This window comes from Notechis scutatus, chromosome 1 (assembly GCF_049901735.1).
Source record: "Notechis scutatus isolate UNSWTSFEM ecotype Mainland chromosome 1, rNotScu1.2, whole genome shotgun sequence".
In the NCBI taxonomy this organism is placed as follows: Eukaryota; Metazoa; Chordata; class Lepidosauria; order Squamata; family Elapidae; genus Notechis; species Notechis scutatus.
Window position 1 is genome coordinate 30354195 of NC_142009.1, and position 19032 is coordinate 30373226.

The window sequence follows — 19032 nt, forward strand, 5'->3', positions numbered from 1 at the left end:
ATAGACTCATTACAGGCAAAGCAACATAGTTCAAGCCATGATTTGTCATAATTGTGATAATTATGGCTTACAGCTCATGAAAACCCCAAATCCACAATCTCAGAAAATTAGAATATTACATGCAATCAATAAAACAAGGATTGTACATAGAACAACATCGGACCTCTGAAAAGTATAAGCATGCATATGTACTCAGTACTTGGTTTGGGCCCCTTTTGCAGCAATTATTGCCTCAATGTGGCGTGGCATGGAAGCTATCAGCCTGTGGCACTGCTGAGGTGTTATGGAAGACCAGGTTGCTTCAATAGCAGCCTTCAGCTCTTCTGCATTGTTCGGGCTCATGTCTCTCATCTTTCTCTTGGCAATGCCCCATAGATTCTCTATGGGGTTTGGGTCAGGTGAGTTTGCTGGCCAATCAAGCACAGTAATCGTACGGTCATTGAACCAGGTTTTAGTGCTTTTGGCAGTGTGGGCAGGTGTCAAGTCCTGCTGGAAAATGAAGTCAGCATACTCATAAAGCTTGGCTACGGAAGGAAGCATGAAGTGCTCCAAAATCTCCTGGTAGACGGATGCATTGACTCTGGACTTAATGAAGCACAGTGGACCAACACCAGCAGATGACATGGCTCCCCAAATCAACACGGACAGTGGAAACTTCACACTGGACTTCAAGCATCCTGCAGTGTGTGCCTCTCCCTTCTTCCTCCAGACTCTGGGTCCTTGGTTTCTAAATGAGATTGAAAAGTTGCTCTCATCAGAAAAGAGAACTTTGGACCACTGAGCAAAAGACCAGTTCTGTTGTTCTTTAGCCCAAGTAAGACGCTTCTGACGTTTGTTGTTCAGGAGCGGCTTGACAAGAGGAATACGACATTTGAAGCCCATGTCCAGGATCCGTCTGTGTGTGGTGGCTCTTGATGCACTGACTCCAGACTCAGTCCACTCCTTGTGAACACTTTTGAATGGCCTTTTCCTGACAATCCTCTCCAGGCTGCGGTCATCCCTGCTGCTTGTGCACCTTTTTCTTCCACACTTTTCCCTTCCACATAATTTTCTATTAATGTGCTTTGATACAGCACTTTGGGAACATCCAACTTCTTTTGCAATTACCTTTTGAGGCTTTCCCTCCTTATGGTGTGTGTCAATGATGGTTTTCTATACAACTGTCAGGTCAGCAGTCTTTCCCATGATTGTGATTCCTACTGAACCAGACTGAGAGACCATTTAAAGGCTCAGGAACCCTTTGTAGGTGTTATGGCTTAATTAGCTGATTAGAGTGGGACACTTTGAGCCTAAAATATTGAACCTTTTCACAATATTCTAATTTTGTGAGATTGTGGATTTGGGGTTTTCATGAGCTGTAAGCTATAATCATCACAATTATGACACATCACGGCTTGAACTATCTTGCTTTGCATGTAATGAGTCTATCTCATATATTAGGTTCACCTTTTAAGTTGCATTACTGAAATAAATGAACTTTTGCACGATATTCTAATTTTTTGAGTTTCACCTGTAATGAAGCAATGGTGGAAGTGAAACTACCAAAATCATGGGAGGAAGCATATATCAACTAATTCCAAAATAGGGCACAGATCACCAACAGATTCAAAACTACAGACCCATATCATTGTTAAACATTGACTACAAAATATTTACTACTATTATTGCAGAAAGGTTGAAAAAACTCCTAAACGAAACTATACATCCAGATCAAAATGGATTTTTTACCAAACAGGCAGATCAAAAATAATACAAGAACAGTAATAAATGTTTTAGAGTATTACCCTGGATTACTTGGAGAATAAAAGAATATTATTAATAGAGGGATATGACCTGCAACGAGGGTGGTATGGATTTTTATGGGAAGGGAAAAGCAAAAGTCATTCTTATTTCCAAAGTCATCAGATCAGAGATGCACTTATTCAGGTGTGGGGGGAAAAAATCATTACACCAAAATACCAATCTGGCTGTCAACGATGGAAGCGATAATATACCCCAATGCAATGGACTTAAACAAAATAAGAAAATATAAGGAATTGATCGACCCACAAGGAAGGCTGAAAACAGCATAAGAACTAAAACAACAAGGTATTGATATTGACTGGTGGCCTATCTACAAATCCAGACAAGATACAAAAAAGACAAAGAAGAATATGGATTTTATAAAGATCAGCAACAATTAGATAAAATAATTCAGGGACCGGAAGAGAAGATGATATCCAAAATATATAACCTACTCTTGAATTTTAAAATGGAGGAAGAAACTGTAAAAGAAACTGATAGTTTGGGTTAAAAATTTGGGATACAACATTAAATTAGAATGTTGGGGAAAAATTATAAATTAACATTATCACCAGCGTATAAAGAAAATATATATAAAATGTTTATAGGTGGCACCTACCCCCTGCTAGATTGGCAAAGATTTCCAACTAGAAAACCAGAATGTTGGAAATGCAAAAATAAACAAGGCACTTATTTCCACATGTGGTGGACATGCCCTGAAGCTAAAATATATTGGAATAGGATTAAAAGGTGGATAGAGGAAATAACAAAACAAAAAATTGCATTTAGACCGGAATTGTTTCTATTGGGAATAATAATGGGAGTTTATACTAAGACTGACAAATATATTATTCTACATATAACAACAGCTGCCAGAATTGTGTATGCACAGTACTGGAAACAGGATAATATACCATCTGAGGAGACTGTGATAAGAAAGATTTTGGACTGCGCAGAGATGGACATGCTGACTTTCGAGTTAAAAGATAAAGATGATTCAGAGTACTATTTGATCTGGGACGCCTAGTATACTTGGCTAAATCATAGATACAAAAGTAACATAGTAACTAATATATGAATAGGAATGTTGATGTTGTAATGTTGTTGAAAGAATTGATTGTTATAAATTATTAGTAAATGTTTAATAAAAATATTTTTTTAAAAGAAGAATATTTTTTATATTACCTAGACAAGACTGAAAGACTCTCCTGAGCTTTGGCTGTCAACTATTTTTATGTGCCATCAAAGTAGTTTTGGTGTCATGTGCATTATAGGAATAAGATTATTAATTAACTATTTAGGTTGATAGCTCATGTTATGATCTCTCACTGTGGTGTGGGAAAGCACAGATTGCCGGAGCAGATTACGAACACCTGTACTGCTTCCTTCCCTCTTATCAGGATGACCCAGCAGCTGCCAATCAAACAGCAGTTAGGTGGGATGGGGGAAAGAGGAGAGGAGAGGAGGGGTGGTGGTGTTGAGATATTTGCCTGGAACTCTATAGTCTTCCTCCTCCCACATATCTGGTGTGAACTAAAAGTTTTGCTAGTTATTTCTCTCAGCTGGAGCCAAGAAGTAGAAAAGGAGAACAGTCAAACAAGCCAAGCAGAAAAAAACAAGCAGAAAAGCGAAAGAAAAAGTAAAGACTTTGACAGAACAGAAATAAAAAACAAAAACAAAAAAGAAAGAAAGTATCAACCCTTCCAGATAAACCAGGCAGGAAACGTATCTGGATGAGTATGTTAACAGAATCTTGCAAGTCTGGAAGTACAAACTTCCTGCCACCACTTTTAATTGATTGATCCATTAGGGCAGGTCCTTCTTCAGTTCTAATTCAGAATTATCTGTTCTAATAACTTCCCACCAGTACTTAGAACTGAAGAAGCTTCTTGGATGAGAAGTGAAACATTTTCAAAGAAAAAAAAAACCAAGAAAATCCAGTTGCCTTTTGGAAAATCACCTTTGGGACATGGAGACAGAGCACTTGGAAAAAAAGTGTGATAAAATGGTTGCCAAATTTTTAAAGAAATAGACAATACAATACAATAATGGGAAGAATTATGGAACAAATTTATAAAATTTACCCCACGTTACTATTTAAGGGGAAACTGATTAAAAATGTTTTACACATGGTATACAACCCCATCAATAATTGCTAATTCATAAAGTAAAATTTTTGGAAATGCCATGAGACATAAGGAACATTTTATCATATATGGTAAACAAGGAAAAAAAACCTCCAAAGTACTTGAAAGAAGTACACATTATTATTGAGAGAATTTTAGAAATCATATTTGAAATGAAACCACTTTTTTTCTAGGCATAAGTCTTAAATATACTAACAAAAATATCACAATTTACTAAATAAATATTCATAGCTACAGGGATAAACTTAGAACAACATTAGAAAAGAGTTATTAATGATAACTCAATATTTAAACTTAAATAGATTGAGAACCTAAAATTAGAGAATATAAAATAATGACAAAATTAAGAGTGTGTGTTTGCAGAAGTTTTACCTCATTCAAGCAAGAACGGTTTCCATAATACCACAGCAAGGTAAATTATAGATATTTGGAATATGGCTATTAAGAGGAAAAAGAACTGATGAAAGAACTGAATTCATAAATGTACAAACATTTTAAATGTTTAGAATATTATATTGTCAAGTACAACAAAGGGAAAGTTAGAAATTAAATATTTATAATATTTTTAGTAAAAATAGTGGAGATTCTGGCACGTAGCTCAAAGATTCCATTCTTTTGTCATATTGTTGAAATAATATAATGTACCTTATTTTTATGGTTAATTTCTTGTGCATAATATATTGAGCACTAAAGAAAAATTGGGTTGAGATGAGCTATAGAAATTGAATAAATAAAGAAAAGAATAAATAAATAAAAAGAGCCAGTTTGGTTTAGTAGTTAAGACACCAACACTAGGAGACCCTGAGACTTAGCCATTAAGCCAGCTGGATGATTTTGGGCCACTTACTTTTTCTCATTCCTAGGAAGGAGCAGTTCAAACCACTTACAAAAATGTTGCAAAATAAATTGCAGGGACTTGTTCAGACAGTTGCCATGAGTCAATTCTCATTCAAAGAGGAAGGAAGGAAGGAAGGAAGGAAGGAAAGAAAGGGCAACATGATCATCTAGAACAGGGGTCCCCAACCACTGGGCCGCAGACCGGTACCGGTCCGTGGAACATTTCCTACTGGGCCGCCGGTTTGCTGGGCGCCGCCATCTTGTTTGACGAGAAAGTGCTTCCGGGTGAGCTTTTCCGATTGGAAAGCGGCGTTTGGGTCCTGAAGGAATCCTCGTGCCTTAGTTTCATCGAAGGGGGGGGGGGGGCTTTGAACGAAACTAAGGCATGAGGATTCTTTCAGCACCCAAGGCAAGGCGAGCCGAGCGACCGTCCCGAAGCCGTCCCGAAGCGAAGCCCATCGACAAAGGTACAAAGGAGGAGTTGAAGGTGGCGGGGAGAAGCGGGGGACGGCTGGCTGCCCTGTCGCTCGGCTCGCCTTGCCTTGTCATGCATGCTGATGCCGGTACCAGGCCGCGGGTCGTTTTGTGATGCCGGTACCGGGCCGTGGCACAAAAAAGGTTGGGGGCCACTGATCTAGAAGTTAAAAGGGGAACAATTCTTATATGCCCAAGAAACACTTCCTATATTGATAATAGTATATACAAAATAAATTCAACCAATAAATAAATAAATAATGACTATTCCAGTTGTGTAATCTATTATTACTGACTGGTGCATCTGTTCCCTTTGAGCATTGTCTGTTAAACAAGATAGAATTTTGGGCCCAGACATGCATGTCAGCAAGAGAAGACTTTGGAATCCATAGAGAAAATTAACTATGTCATATTTTCTGAGTATCCCAACTTCAAAACCTTTTAATTAGAATATTTGTATCTGATAGATAGGGGCAATACTTGACCTAAGATCTAACATTCCTATTCTGGTGAGAGCCTCTATAGTCTATGGTTGCTTTAAATTACGTTGCTCTAAAATGTGGACCATATTAAACAAGAAATATAAACATCTGCTTTTCATGAGTTCCAGGTCACATAAGAAGTATGGAAGAATTTAGAATGTATGACACCTTCTACATCCATGAAGATGATTATATGAAAATAACTATTGCTCTAATTTCAATCAATAGGTAAACTGGAAACTGATTGGTTTCAAGATGCAGGACACAATTACACAGTTTTACTTAGTCCTTTTATCCATTGCTAGATTTATTATGGTTGTGTAATTATTTTTAGACTGTAGTAAAATTTTCTTTTTAGTACTTTTATACTAGTAACATAGATAACAGCTGGTCAGACCCCTTTAGTTTGAAGTTGGTTTCTAAAGATTCAAAGGAACTCCATACCTTTGTGATCTATTTGATGGCAGTTTTGGCTTTATTCTATTAAACGTGTTTCTAAACGAATGTTGAAAATGATAGGAGGTAGCAGTGATGTCCTACATTTCTCGATAGGACTTGGATTAAAACATTTCAAAGAAAAAAAAAACCTGTCTAGAATTGGGGAATAAAAATAAAGATAGGTAGCATCCTGTATTTCACATGAAAAAACTTCCTCCATTGCCAATGAAATTTAAGAGCTTAACTTTAAGATGTTTTTGCACTTTGATATTGGCAATGAAAATAGGAAGGTGTGAAGTTGCCTCACATTAATTGAAAATAATGGTCTACATGTAAACTAAATTTTGTTCAATATTTATACACATACAGAAGACACAGTTTCCTATATTTATCACTGCAAGAATTTTTGGTAAGTGATCCCTTTTATGTAAAAGAGATGAGTGATTTATTTTGTCTAGGAATCATAGTGTTGTTATTTTAATTTTTTTTTATTCTTATAGCTGCAGGCATCATGGTCTGCAGGAATCCTCCTGCCAGTTACTGTTGGCATAAGAGTGGATGGGATTGAAATTTTCCCTTTTTTATTATTATTAGGCGAGAGGGATAGAAAAAAAGTGCTTTAAAGTCTGAGGAATAATGAACTTGGTTTTTTTTTATTTGCATTGTAAAAAAGAAATCATGCCATTTTGCTGTCATATTTCAGTGGCTCAATCTTGGGAGACTTTGTGGTCTGCAAAAATAGGATTTACTAACAGTTGACCCATCAAAGCATTAATTGCCATGAAACATATGAGCTTGATAACAATTATACTAAATGAAAACATAATAATTCTGTTTTAACAATGCAAATGTCAATATATCAGTTTTTAGTTCCTTGGGACAGTTTCTCATTTGATCCACAAATCCACAAAGAAAATGCAGTCCCTTCAATTCCAACTGCAAATTTTTTATACTACTATGCTTTAATGCTATTTGGTTATCCCAAAGAATTCTGCACTTCCCAGTTTTTAAGGTGTTCTCAAGACTTTAAATCAGATTAGGGAGAAAGGATATCTTGCAAAATGTTGAAATAAGATTTGTTTAGGACAACATTCAAGATAATTTTAATGGCTATTAAATAAAGCTATTTTTGAGATGTTTTATGAATTTTCCTAGGTATATATTTTCTAGCCCAAAAATGTTAATATCTGTCAAAGCAACATGGATTCTTATCCCTGCTTGCTGTTAATTTAGTACCATTTGAGAGATTTCAATTTCATAGGATGATTTCTGAGGCTACAAGGTCATTTATATGGAGGTTTTTTGCCAACTTTATTCACATCAGTGAATAAATACTTCATTTGTGTATGCACTTTATATATTATTTGCATATATGAATTGACTAGGCTGAGGGGGCTTTTCCCACCTCCTTCCTGCATGATCTCTAATTTAGTTAATTATTGTTCTGCCACCTCTAAATATTGCAGATGCCAGGAAGCAGAACATTAAATGAATGTTTGCCATTAATACAGATTACTGTGCTTTGACAATTTGCTAATCAACTGAAAGAAAATTATGCTGTAAAAATATGTATGATTGCCTTTTAACCTATCCTAAAGCTCTTACATGGATGTAGTCTTTTCACTAGAGGTTCTGTATTTTGTAAGCAACTTTGATAAAGTGCAGCATCTAAAATTAGGGAGTATCAGTACTTTTAATATTTGAGTTTATGAAAAGCATTTTATTTTTTTTCTATTTAATTAGTTTTATATTTCAATCGATATATTAAATTTAAATATAGACTTGTCAAATTACTAAGTTGATAATGGAATAAACTCATTTCATTTCATGTCAGTATGTTAGATAGTAAGTTAACCACAGGTACAACATCTAGGTTAATGCTGGTCAATGTTGTTTAATAGTCATGTCTTTAACTGGCCTAAGGTATTTTTGTTAAACATTAACTTACTTAAGATCATGAGCTTTTGTGAATTACAAAGGACAAAGTGAGTTTGTCAGGCAATAAAAAAGAGGAAAAGACACCTTCCTGAATTTATTGATGCTTTTTTCAGAACAAGAGTTTTGGAACAAATTATGTGGTGTTCAAAGGACATTTTCATCTGCTTCATGCAGATCAAGATATTATTTTTTATTGAAACCTTTGAAATTCCTTACTGGTAACATTTTAATTAAATTGGAAGGGAAATCCAAATATCATTGTTTCTCTAAAACAGGGTCTACAGTTAAATTGTCATAAATGTTTTAAGATAGCTTGTTCAAGTAAACCCAAAGAGAGCACACATACCTTTCAATACACTGATATAAAAATCTCTAGTGAGACCAAATGAAAAGTATCATGGTATGCTATCAAGAATAAATACATTATTATTATATCAATTATATGTTTGATTTATGTTGTTTGTATCTAATGATTTATGTTGATTGCTTTATTTAGTATCCTATGACTATAACTGAGTGTTGTATATTATGATTTATGATGATGATCATGATTTATCACTTGTTGCATATATACTGACAGCTTATGCACGGGAGACAAATTCCTTGTGTATACAATCACACTGGGCCAATAAAGAATTCTATTTTATTCTATATGTAATGTAAACAACAGCTTCATTAGTATTATAATTGCTTATGCTTATTGCAGGGATGGGCTGTTTCTGGGGGGCAGAGAAGAAATTTTGGAAGCAGAAAGGAGTCTACTCTACTCAAGTAGGTTATGCAGGAGGATATACCCCAAATCCCACATATGAGGAAGTCTGTTCAGGTAAGGTTCATATTTTTATGGATTAGATATCTCTTATTGACAAAATTAATGGAAGAAATAAGTATCCAGGAAGTCAAGAAATAAAATAAAATGCAAGAGAAATCTATACAGCTGAAGTTATTCGCATATAAATTTATGAAATTGTTTTATACAAATTTATTTGTCTAGCTTCATTCTTCCTACTCTGTAAAACTTTGACAGTCCTACAGGTCAATATAGTTGACTGAATCAGTATCCTTCTTCCTTATGCTAACTATATTATTTTTAATATCCAGCGTAGCAGGATTGTACATTCAGTCATCACAATTGAATGTGTGGATGATCTTGGGGAAAGAAGGGAAGTGATACTGTCTAGGGACCAAACAGGCGAGAGAGGCAGGAGCCCTCAGTGGTTTTAATGCAACTTTCAGGAAAAAAAAATGGGAAGGACCCACCCTAATGGATCCAGCAGATAAAAATTGTGTTGGGATATTTGTGCCTACAGACTTGCAAGATTCTGTTAATGTAGCCTTACAATACACTGGAATTTGTTCATCTAGTCCTGTTTCCTGCCTGGTTTACCTGGGAGGACTGACAATCATTGCCCATTAATTTTGTTGTTGAGGATTGTACATTAGCATATTTTTCAAGAACAGAATGAAGGAAAGAAAAAAAAGAAAGAAATATTGTGTGAAAAATATTTTTAAATGGACAACTTAAATACCTAAATAAATTTGTAAAAACAATATATAGTGCAATAAAAATAAAAACAACAACCAAGCACAAACTTCCCACCATTCCATTTAAAAAACTTACTTTTTAAATTGAATTGGGCTTTCTTATTTATTTGTTTCAATTTATATGGCCTCCCATCTCAACATTATGACTCTGCCTAACAGCAAACAGTTAAAAAAATAGCATAACAGCAACATAAAAATAAATATATAATTAGCATCTGGGATAAAAATCACAAACAATCATCAGGATAATTATCTCATGGTCTCTCCTATAAGTTCTGATCCCAAAATAGCCACTAGTTTTAAAGAAACAAAAGTATTAGGACCACAGATGGTGCACATTTTGGAAACATAGTTTGATTTATGGTCCTTGAAACAATGTTATTTCTCCTTTGAAATGAATTGTACCCATTGAAATAGATTTTTTTCTCTAAGATTCCTTTGATTTACATCCATTTTAAATAAATCTATTGTTCCTTTGAAGCAATTGCTTTCCTTACCCTCATGCCATCACTTGCAAGTAGTTATCCAAATGTTGTTTCCTAACAATAATCAGGATCTTAAAATCATAATACATTCCTTCACCTGGTGTATTAAGCTGCAGCCCTTGGTTTTTCCGGTTTCCTTGAAAGCAAAAGCGAGATTATGATCTAGATTTGCTGTTTTGTGCTTGTATACTTCATTTCGTCTAAGCAAATTTCTGTACAATTAAGAATAAAGGAATTTTATATTCATTTATGATTGCTCTTTTTGCTCTTTTAACAGCCTTCTAAGTTCACTTCCTCTCCCCATGAAAATAAAACTGATGGTAATATCTGCAATACCACTTGTTAGTCAGAATGTGATTTCTTTGTGGATTCTTTGATGATAATGCAACATTGCATACCCTAATTCAGTGCTTTCTGCAGATCCTAACTATCTTTGTAGGTATTATAATCAGTTACACCAACAGTATTTGTATTAATGCTGTAGTGTGATGTAAAAACTGGATTTTAGAAGTCTGTGGAATATTTAGAAACTTGTGTCCAATTCAGCTTGCTCCTGGCCACAGAGTAGCAAGGGACTTCATAATATAAACTTGCAGCTCATGCAGCATAGCCATTTGGAGCAACGGAGTATTGCAGAATGTGTCTTATCTCATGATGAGATATTTTAGCAGAATGTAGAAGCAAACCTTTGTGAATTATGTATTATGCTTTTAAGAATGATTATCATCACCTTTTATGTTAGCAAATACAAACCATGTTGCTCTGAGCTCAGGGGTGGGATTCTACAGGTTCGCACCTATTCTCTAGAACTGGTTGTTAACATTCTAAGCAGTTTGGAGAACCAGTTGTTAGAAGAAATGACTGGCTTAATCCTGTAAGGGAGGCAGGAAGGAAACATTCTGGTGTTGCTTACAGAAACTGCCTCTCCATTAACCCTTATTTACATGCTTGGCAGGACTAGACTTCCTGTCTCTGGAACTTTTCTGGAGTTTTCCCCCTCTCCTTTGCTGGTACTTTGCTTGTGGCCATTCAAAGTTACAATGGCACTGAAAAAAGTGACTTATGACCATTTTTCACACTTATGACTGTTGCAGCACCCCCACAGTCAGGCGAGGCTAGGCGAGGAGATGCATGCCTTAATGTGAGTGATGTTGAGTTGGCCACTCCCAGCCAGTCACATGACCACCAAGCCATGCCCACCAACTAAGCCACGCCCACAGAACTGGTTGTTAAAAAAATTGAATCCCACCCCTCTCTGAGCTAAAACAGTAATCAAATTGCTCTGACTTCTGAAGATAAGTACCCTGATAGAAAATTATTTTTATATCTCTGTAAATTGTCTTACAGATGCATGTTTGAAAAGATATTTGTACTGGATAAATGTTTTGGGCTATTTCCAGTGCCTTTGACTCAATAGACAAATACACAGTTTTGGCTAGTATTATGTAAAATTCATGATGTTCATTCATTATGAAATATCTCTTTATAGTTTGCTTACAGATGTTCAGAACAACTTTTTATTTATCAGTATATTTAAAAGTGTTCTTAGATCAGCACATACACAGTGGAACTGAGGACTGATGGAAAGAAAAGCTGGTTGATTCAACAGCTGCTTGGAGTTATTAGCCTGTCTTTATCCCATGTAGTTGCTTAAGAGCAAAATATTTTTACATTATATTTCTGATTCAAAATATATAACCAAATAATTATCTGAAATTTTGGGTAGTCATTTAGAATATAATTATATGGAGGACTATGAGTTTTGAACATTATTTCTTATTTAGATACAGTACCCTAAAAATCATTTAGTTTGTATTTGAGCACCCTGTAATGTTTTTTTCCTCAGCAGCTATCACTTTGTTTTTTAATATGTGTGAATGATTTTTGAAAATTAATGGCAATTTAAATGCCTGTTTTTAGATTTGTTGCCATGATACCTCCAGTTTTGTTTAAGTAATTATGCTTGTTTCAGAATTAGCTTTTTTAAAAAGTTTCCTTCAATTTTAGAATTTTGAGACAGCTGAGAAGTGATTCTTTACTATTATATTATTATTTCATGCCCACTTCTATCCTGTTTGTTGTCTGAGAGTTTGTTGATTGTTGTTCATTTATTAAAAATGTATATTCTGAGTTCTATTTTATTCAGCACGTAACACTAAAAACAAAGAGCAATAAAATTATAGGAAAAATACATTAAACTCCACGTCTGTGGAGTTCAGCACTGGGTAGGGGATTAGAATTGATGGCCCCATGATTCTATGCTTCTGTATCACTTGTCTTTTTTCTAAAGAAAATACATAGCAATCTTTTGTTAATTATGTCTTTCTGAACATACTTCAGAAAAAGAGATGCTCAAATATCCAACTATCAAATGTAGATATAGCTAGAAGGGGAAGAAAGATAACTGTCCTATTAATATAACTGAGATATTATTTTACCTTGACAGATGTTCCTAGATTTTTAAGATGTTTTAGCTGCATAATAAAACTATAAACATTATCCCTGTTTTCTGGCACTACTAATGATGCCTACGGATGTGAGAACAAACTCTGAGGATTACAGGTCTGAAGTCTTCCAGGAGTGTAACAGTTGAGCATACTTTTTTTTGTTGAAGTATACTTTTCCATTGTGAAGGGAATGGATTTCTGTTAGATGTGTGACTATTTGTCTTACAGCTTCTCTTAAAAGAACAAGATGCAAGGATTTTAATATAGAAAGTTTCTGTATAGAGTGCAGCCTTCCTCATTCCAAAATCTTCTGCTTGTTTGGCTATATCATTTTTCACTTCCCTATGGTTGACTTAGTTGACATGGGCTGAAAGAGAGACAGGTCAGTTTGTCAAAGTAATCCCTATGCTTTGAAAGAATCTTAGGTGGCACAGTATAGAATGATAGCAATTCTCATTTTCCATTGTTTTATTGTTGTAAATAAGGGAAATGGTTCAATAAGAAAGCATTCACTGCGAATAGTTTCTATCCTGAACACTTTGATTCCTTGGAAACATTCTTTTGATTCCTTGGAAATATTTTTTTTAAAGTTTAGTAAGAGGACAGAAGCTTTGAAAGATAATTTGCTTAATTCTTTTTGTCATTGCTCTACAATATGTTCTGTCGGCATAGAATAAATATGGTTCCATTCACCTGAGACAATTTTGAGACCCTAATCATTAACATTACTTTGTCTCCCTAGAATTGGGGTGGATTGTTATCAGGCTTAAAGGGGGAGATGATTTCTATATTAGATAGATCAGACTCAAGTAGAAAATGAAGGTTTATATCATGCTTAAGATCTTTCTGAACTGATCTTTAACCTGAGAATTTGTAATCAGTCACAGATTTGTCCTTGGTTTCCCTTAAGTACACGTTTTCAGCAATCTATTTGGATTGTACAGAAACATTTGTGGATATAATGCAAACCATCCAGAGATTTCTGCTGCTATTTTCTGCCACTATTTCCCTAAACTTTGGGCAATTTTTAAGTTCCTTAGCAACAATATGAGTCTAGATGATGATACCATGACTAAAATCCTGATGCTGCTCTCTGAGTAAATGATATGCTTTATTTATTAATTGAATTTTAGGCTGCTAATTATTTTGCTTGCCTAGCCATTTTAATCCGAATATAGTGGTTTTTTTTAAATTTTCCATTGAACATGGCAGTGGATTTTAACTAATATGCATATTTTCTATGGAGATGAATAAAAAGAATAGGTATGGTCCATTAACCAAATGTCATGGTATATCCTAAATGTTAGTACTGAAAGAAAAAATGACCAGTGCTGAGCATCTTGAATGATCAATACTGCTATTAAATGCAAATATACAAAGGGCCACAGTTGATATAGATTGCTTACATCTTTCTCATTATTTGTAGTGTTTTGTTTAGTTTGGTTAAATTAATACTTTGTTTTCTCCCTCATCCTCTCCTATCTCAAAGTCAAAGTTCAGGTTCCTTTAATGACCCATCAGAAAGGAGCAATAATAATAACAATAATGATGTTTATAGGACACATCCTATTTCCCTGCAATCATGATATTCCAGTAATTACTGTTTATAATATTATATCCACCATTTATATACCACTATTCCCAAAGAACAAAAGCTCCATATGGCGGAATCCTTTCCCCCCTTAAGATAATGATTTTCAAATTGTAAAGAATTCAGAGTCGTCTTTTTCTTTCAATTTCATTGTTAGCATTTGGAACAATTGGTATAAATGGTTAACAAACAGAACCAAGAAGTGAGGCAAAAATGTTAATTGAAACAATCCTTAAGAAAGTAAAATAAAATTTTGTAAATTATATAAAGATATAAGAATAGTAATTATAGCTAACGATATTATTTAGTAGTAGACAAATGTAATATAATGTATTATGATATTCAAACCAAAAACCTGTATAGATGCCAAGAATATTGTTGATACCATGATGTTTTATGATGTAAAAAAAGAAAATTAATAAAAATATATTTTTAAAAAAAGACAATGATTTTCAGGTGTTATTTTCAAATTAGGGGGTCTTCATAGTGTAATTTGTGTTTATCCTGGTTTCATGAACTAAAGTAAATAAGAAAGACAAACTCTATGTTGAATTCTTGGGGTTTCAAAGGTCTTTTTCTGTGTATATGTTGAAGAAATCATAAGTTCCTAAACATAATGCATACGTTTAGATTACGAAAAGTAAACCTGTTCCCTTATGTTTTATTTTATTTCATGAAACATAATTTTAAAAACTCAATACTCCAGCATTATTTGCAAAGTTTATGTATGGCATGAGCTTCTTTTGTTAACTTTCAGTTCCCCTTCATAACAGGCTGAGGGAAGTCCAGCAAGATAGAACTTAACTGCTATGGAAAGCACTATCTTATTCAAGATGTTATGTTGTCGGCAAATGACTTATTACTGGGCAACCATTGCCAACTCTGGTCAGATACTGGAATTTTTTGCCCATCTATTCATGGGCAAGTATGTACAGACTTATGCAAGTAGTACAGAATAAAGCACAAGCCAACAAGCTATTTATATATTTATAAAATTTGTTTGCCACCCATTTCATCACAAAACAAAAACAAACAAAAATCCTTTCCTATAAGTTTTATTTCTTTGTATTGTATTTCCCAGTTGGCTTAAGACAGTTTTTGCTCACTGAAATGGTAAAATAAGAAATTAATTGTCTTCCCTTTCCAAAGAAGTATCAAATGTTAATTGTGGCTGAAAAGCCTTCCAATGATTCTGTTCTAATATCACATTTCCATAAAGTATATACAGCTGAACTTTCTGAACTGAACAGAATGCATTGTATCAGTCTGACAAGTTTTGTGTCTAATCTCATATTTGTATGTAAAATTATCATAGGCAAACAAAGAGCCATATTTTGGTTTCAGGCTTCTGTAGGTTAGCATAGGTTTTATATGTCTCAAGAACTTCAGCTGTTTATAGATCTGAGCAGAACTAGGACAGATTAAAAGATATAGAAGGGTGAGACACCACGACAAACTCAGATGCTAACCTTTCACCATATGTATTTCAAATTCTAACAAAACTATTGCATGATCTAGCTGAGATAAAGGCTCATTCATTACTGTTTTTTACAATGTGATATGCATATTTGTCTGTACATTTTCTCCCCAGAGGATTAGCTGCCTTACATAGAAAATAAATACAGAAATTAACATACATACAACTGTAGATTTTATTAATAATATATTGATCTGAAACTTAAAGAAACTTGCATTAAAATTGAATTTAAATTTGGACTAAGATCCATATATTAAATAAAGAATTAATTTAAAATGCACATTTTAAATAATACTCAGCATGACTTTTCAATAAGTACCATGTTGCATGGATAATGCCTGAAGTTGAAATTTTAACAAATCTGGAAATCTGGATATTTCTTTTATTCTAGAACTTCAAAGTGAGTATTCTCCGTAGAACTGCTGCGAGCATCCAGAGAGTGGGAGGTGCTCCAGTCTTCATTTCTCACAGGCTGAGTTATAATTAGGGAACGCTCCTCCTTCCTCCACGTGACTCCTCCTTGCGTTTCCCCAGTTTCGCTCAGCCTTCGAGAAATACAGGCTGCTAATTTACTGTTCCTTGGCCGTTTCAGGTTTCTTTCGTTTTTCACTGTGTCAGGTTTGATTAATACAATTTTCTCCTTGTCCCTGTGCCTTGGTATTTGCTCTAAATTTAGTTCAAGAGCTCTTTCGCTCTCAGGAGGGAGGTAAGGGAACAGAGCTTTCCCCCACCCCTCCTCCTCCTTTTTCCTCTGCCGTTTCAAGCATGCTGGGCTCAGCCGCTTGAATAGCCTGCACTATTTTTAGCGCGTTGATTGTGTCTTCCCCCCAGAACGCCTTAGACGAAGCAACGCTTCCTCTCCCAGCCCTTTATTTGTGCTTTTGGATTTCTTGGTTTCTGATTAGGGCTGGTGCGCCTCTGAAACGTGCGCTCAGTGCCGGGCGGCCATTTTGAGCGCGCCTCGTGGCCGGCGCCATTTTTAATTCATTCAAAAAAAGAATAAAACGAATTTTATTTTTTCCTTTCGTTGAGCTGCGTGGCCTTTGCAGGCCCTTAGCGGGACCGTCAGGCCGCGTGGACCAATTTTTTTCCTTTTAGAGAGTACTGTGGCTCCGTGCCCTGTTGCTTTTCTTAATTTTTATTGTTGGCTTCTTTCCTTGCCCGCAGCTCTTTCAGAGGCGCTGGCACGTACTCCCCATTGTTGTTGGGGGCTGCCTAGGAGGCCTATTTGTTCACTATTTGTTCACTATTTATATATATATATATTTACATAGTTTGGCCTCAGCGTTCATTTGATTTATTTGGGTTTTAGGTTTGAGGTAGAAGGCCTTTTTTTGCTGCTAAAGTTAATTGGCCTCATTTTCCTTTGGGCCTAGCCCACGATTTAAGAAATAGTAAATAATTTTTGTTTATATAGTTAATAGCTTTAGATAGATTTTTCTTCCTTTATAAAAAAAAAAAAAAAAAAGAAATTTGAATTAGATTAATAAGAATAATTCTAGTAATTAATACATAGTTAAATAAGTTAATATTTAGAATTAAGAGAATAAAAAATTTTTATTCCAAAAGGGGGACGTGACCCAACCTTGGGAAAACTGGCTTGCGTTGTAGGCGAACTCCTGGGCGTGCCAACCGCCTTTCTTATTGACAATTATTTGTTTGTTAACATGGCAGAGGCTAATCCTACTGGCTCTTCTTTGAAGGCCAAATCTAAGACGCACTACCTTCGCAAAAGGGACAAGGACTCTTCCACTACCGCTCAAAGAGACGCATTAAGACGCCATAAGGCCCTAGAGAAAGAGTTTAGCAAACGGGCTAGAGAATCACACTCTGTTACACCTGCCTTACCTTCTACCTCCGCCCCCCCCTCTGCCAAGTCAATCTTCTCCCTCCAGGTGCGGTAACACCCAGGGCCGCCAGCCCACCCGTGCGCCCGAGGCGACCTTCATGCCAACCGCTGCAGGCCTTCGCCCTGAAGATCCTGTTGCTGTTATCATCCCGGATAGTGTTAAGGAATGGATGCAGTCTGCCATCCGTCAAGGGATAGCCGAAGGAATGCAACAGCTGTCCAGGCCGGACAACCGTGAAAGGACTCCCGAGGTTGGCTCTTTATCCGGAAGGTCTCTCTCCGGACCAGCGTCTCAGCATGGTCAGGTACCTTCCCATATGGATACCCCATTCCCAGAGGGGAGGATACCCGCGAGGAGGAGGCAGCGGGCTTTGAGCCCTTCGAGGAAGACGAAGGCTCTGATAGAGGGTCCTTACAGTATTCGAGCCTTTTCTTGAGACAGAGCCTATGGAAGGGGAGATGTCAGAAGATGAGGGCATTCTTCCTGAGCAATCTACTACTGTGGGTCTTTTTAAACCTCATTTATTTAAGTCTTTACTTTTCAAGGCAAAAACGCTTCAGGTCTGACTTCCCAGTCTCCCTCTGACCCTCCTCCATCGAACCCAGAGGATCCAGATGACCTAATGTTCAGGCAGCCGGTGGTAGAGGCTGACACTATTCCGACCCCCGATCTTTTCAGATTTGGTTGCCAGACAGTTGGCTTCGGTGGGTCCTTCCCCGCCCCTCTAGTCAGGAAAAGAGGTTATTTAATCTTGACCCGGATTTCTCCGCTAGGTTGGATACCCGGAGGTAGATGACCCAATTGTAAGACTAGCCTCTTCCTCCAACCCTACCGATGCACTGGAAGCGTTGAAGCCGGAGGACAAGCGAGCAGAGATGGCGCTCCGACGAGCGCACCAATCTGATGCTTGGGCCATTCGGTCAGCCACTGCCGCCTCCTTCTTCACCCGGTCTTCCATTAGGTGGCTTAGGCAGCTGAAGCAGCATATCCCCCAGATAACACCAGGGCCCATCAGGATATTGCAAAAATCACGGCAGCGGCAGAATTTGCAGCCGGCGCCACCTTTCATTCTGTTAAGTTTTCATCCCGAGCCATCTCTTCCCATGTAACTGCCAGGAGATTACTTTGGCTTCGACACTGGCAAGCTGACATCAAAAATAAGTCCAAGTTGGCTTCAGCCCCTGTCTCAAAGGGAAAACTGTTCGGGCCAGCGCTTGAACCTTTACTGCTGGAAACTCGGAACAAGAAAAGTTCTTGCCCTCGCTTTTCGTAGACAGGAATCTAGGGGATCCCAGCCCTTCGGAGGGGCTCTTTTCATTCTCCCTTCCAGCCATCATTCACCCCTAGGTTTCAGGGTTCCCCTTCATTCCGGTCTTCCTACCAGGACCGGAGTGATTCGGGAGACAGAAGCAGAAGAGGGGCAGCTACAGAAGGCCCTTTAGGGGGCTGGGGGCAGGCGTCCCGCCGACCCAGATAGGATTACAGGTCTTTATCCCATAGGCGGCCGCCTCGGGCATTTGCCGACCAATGGGAGAATCC

General features: G+C 36.6%; 1 protein-coding gene across 2 annotated transcripts in view; it reads left to right on the plus strand.

Moving 5' to 3' along the window:
• Nucleotides 1-19032, plus strand: part of MSRA (methionine sulfoxide reductase A) — a 218792-nt gene that overhangs the window by 81271 nt on the left and 118489 nt on the right. For both annotated transcript variants that reach the window (XM_087960326.1, XM_087960328.1), the window contains exon 3: nucleotides 8805-8924. In XM_087960326.1, the coding sequence (XP_087816452.1) occupies nucleotides 8805-8924 (120 nt within the window). The remainder of the gene's footprint in view (nucleotides 1-8804; nucleotides 8925-19032) is intronic.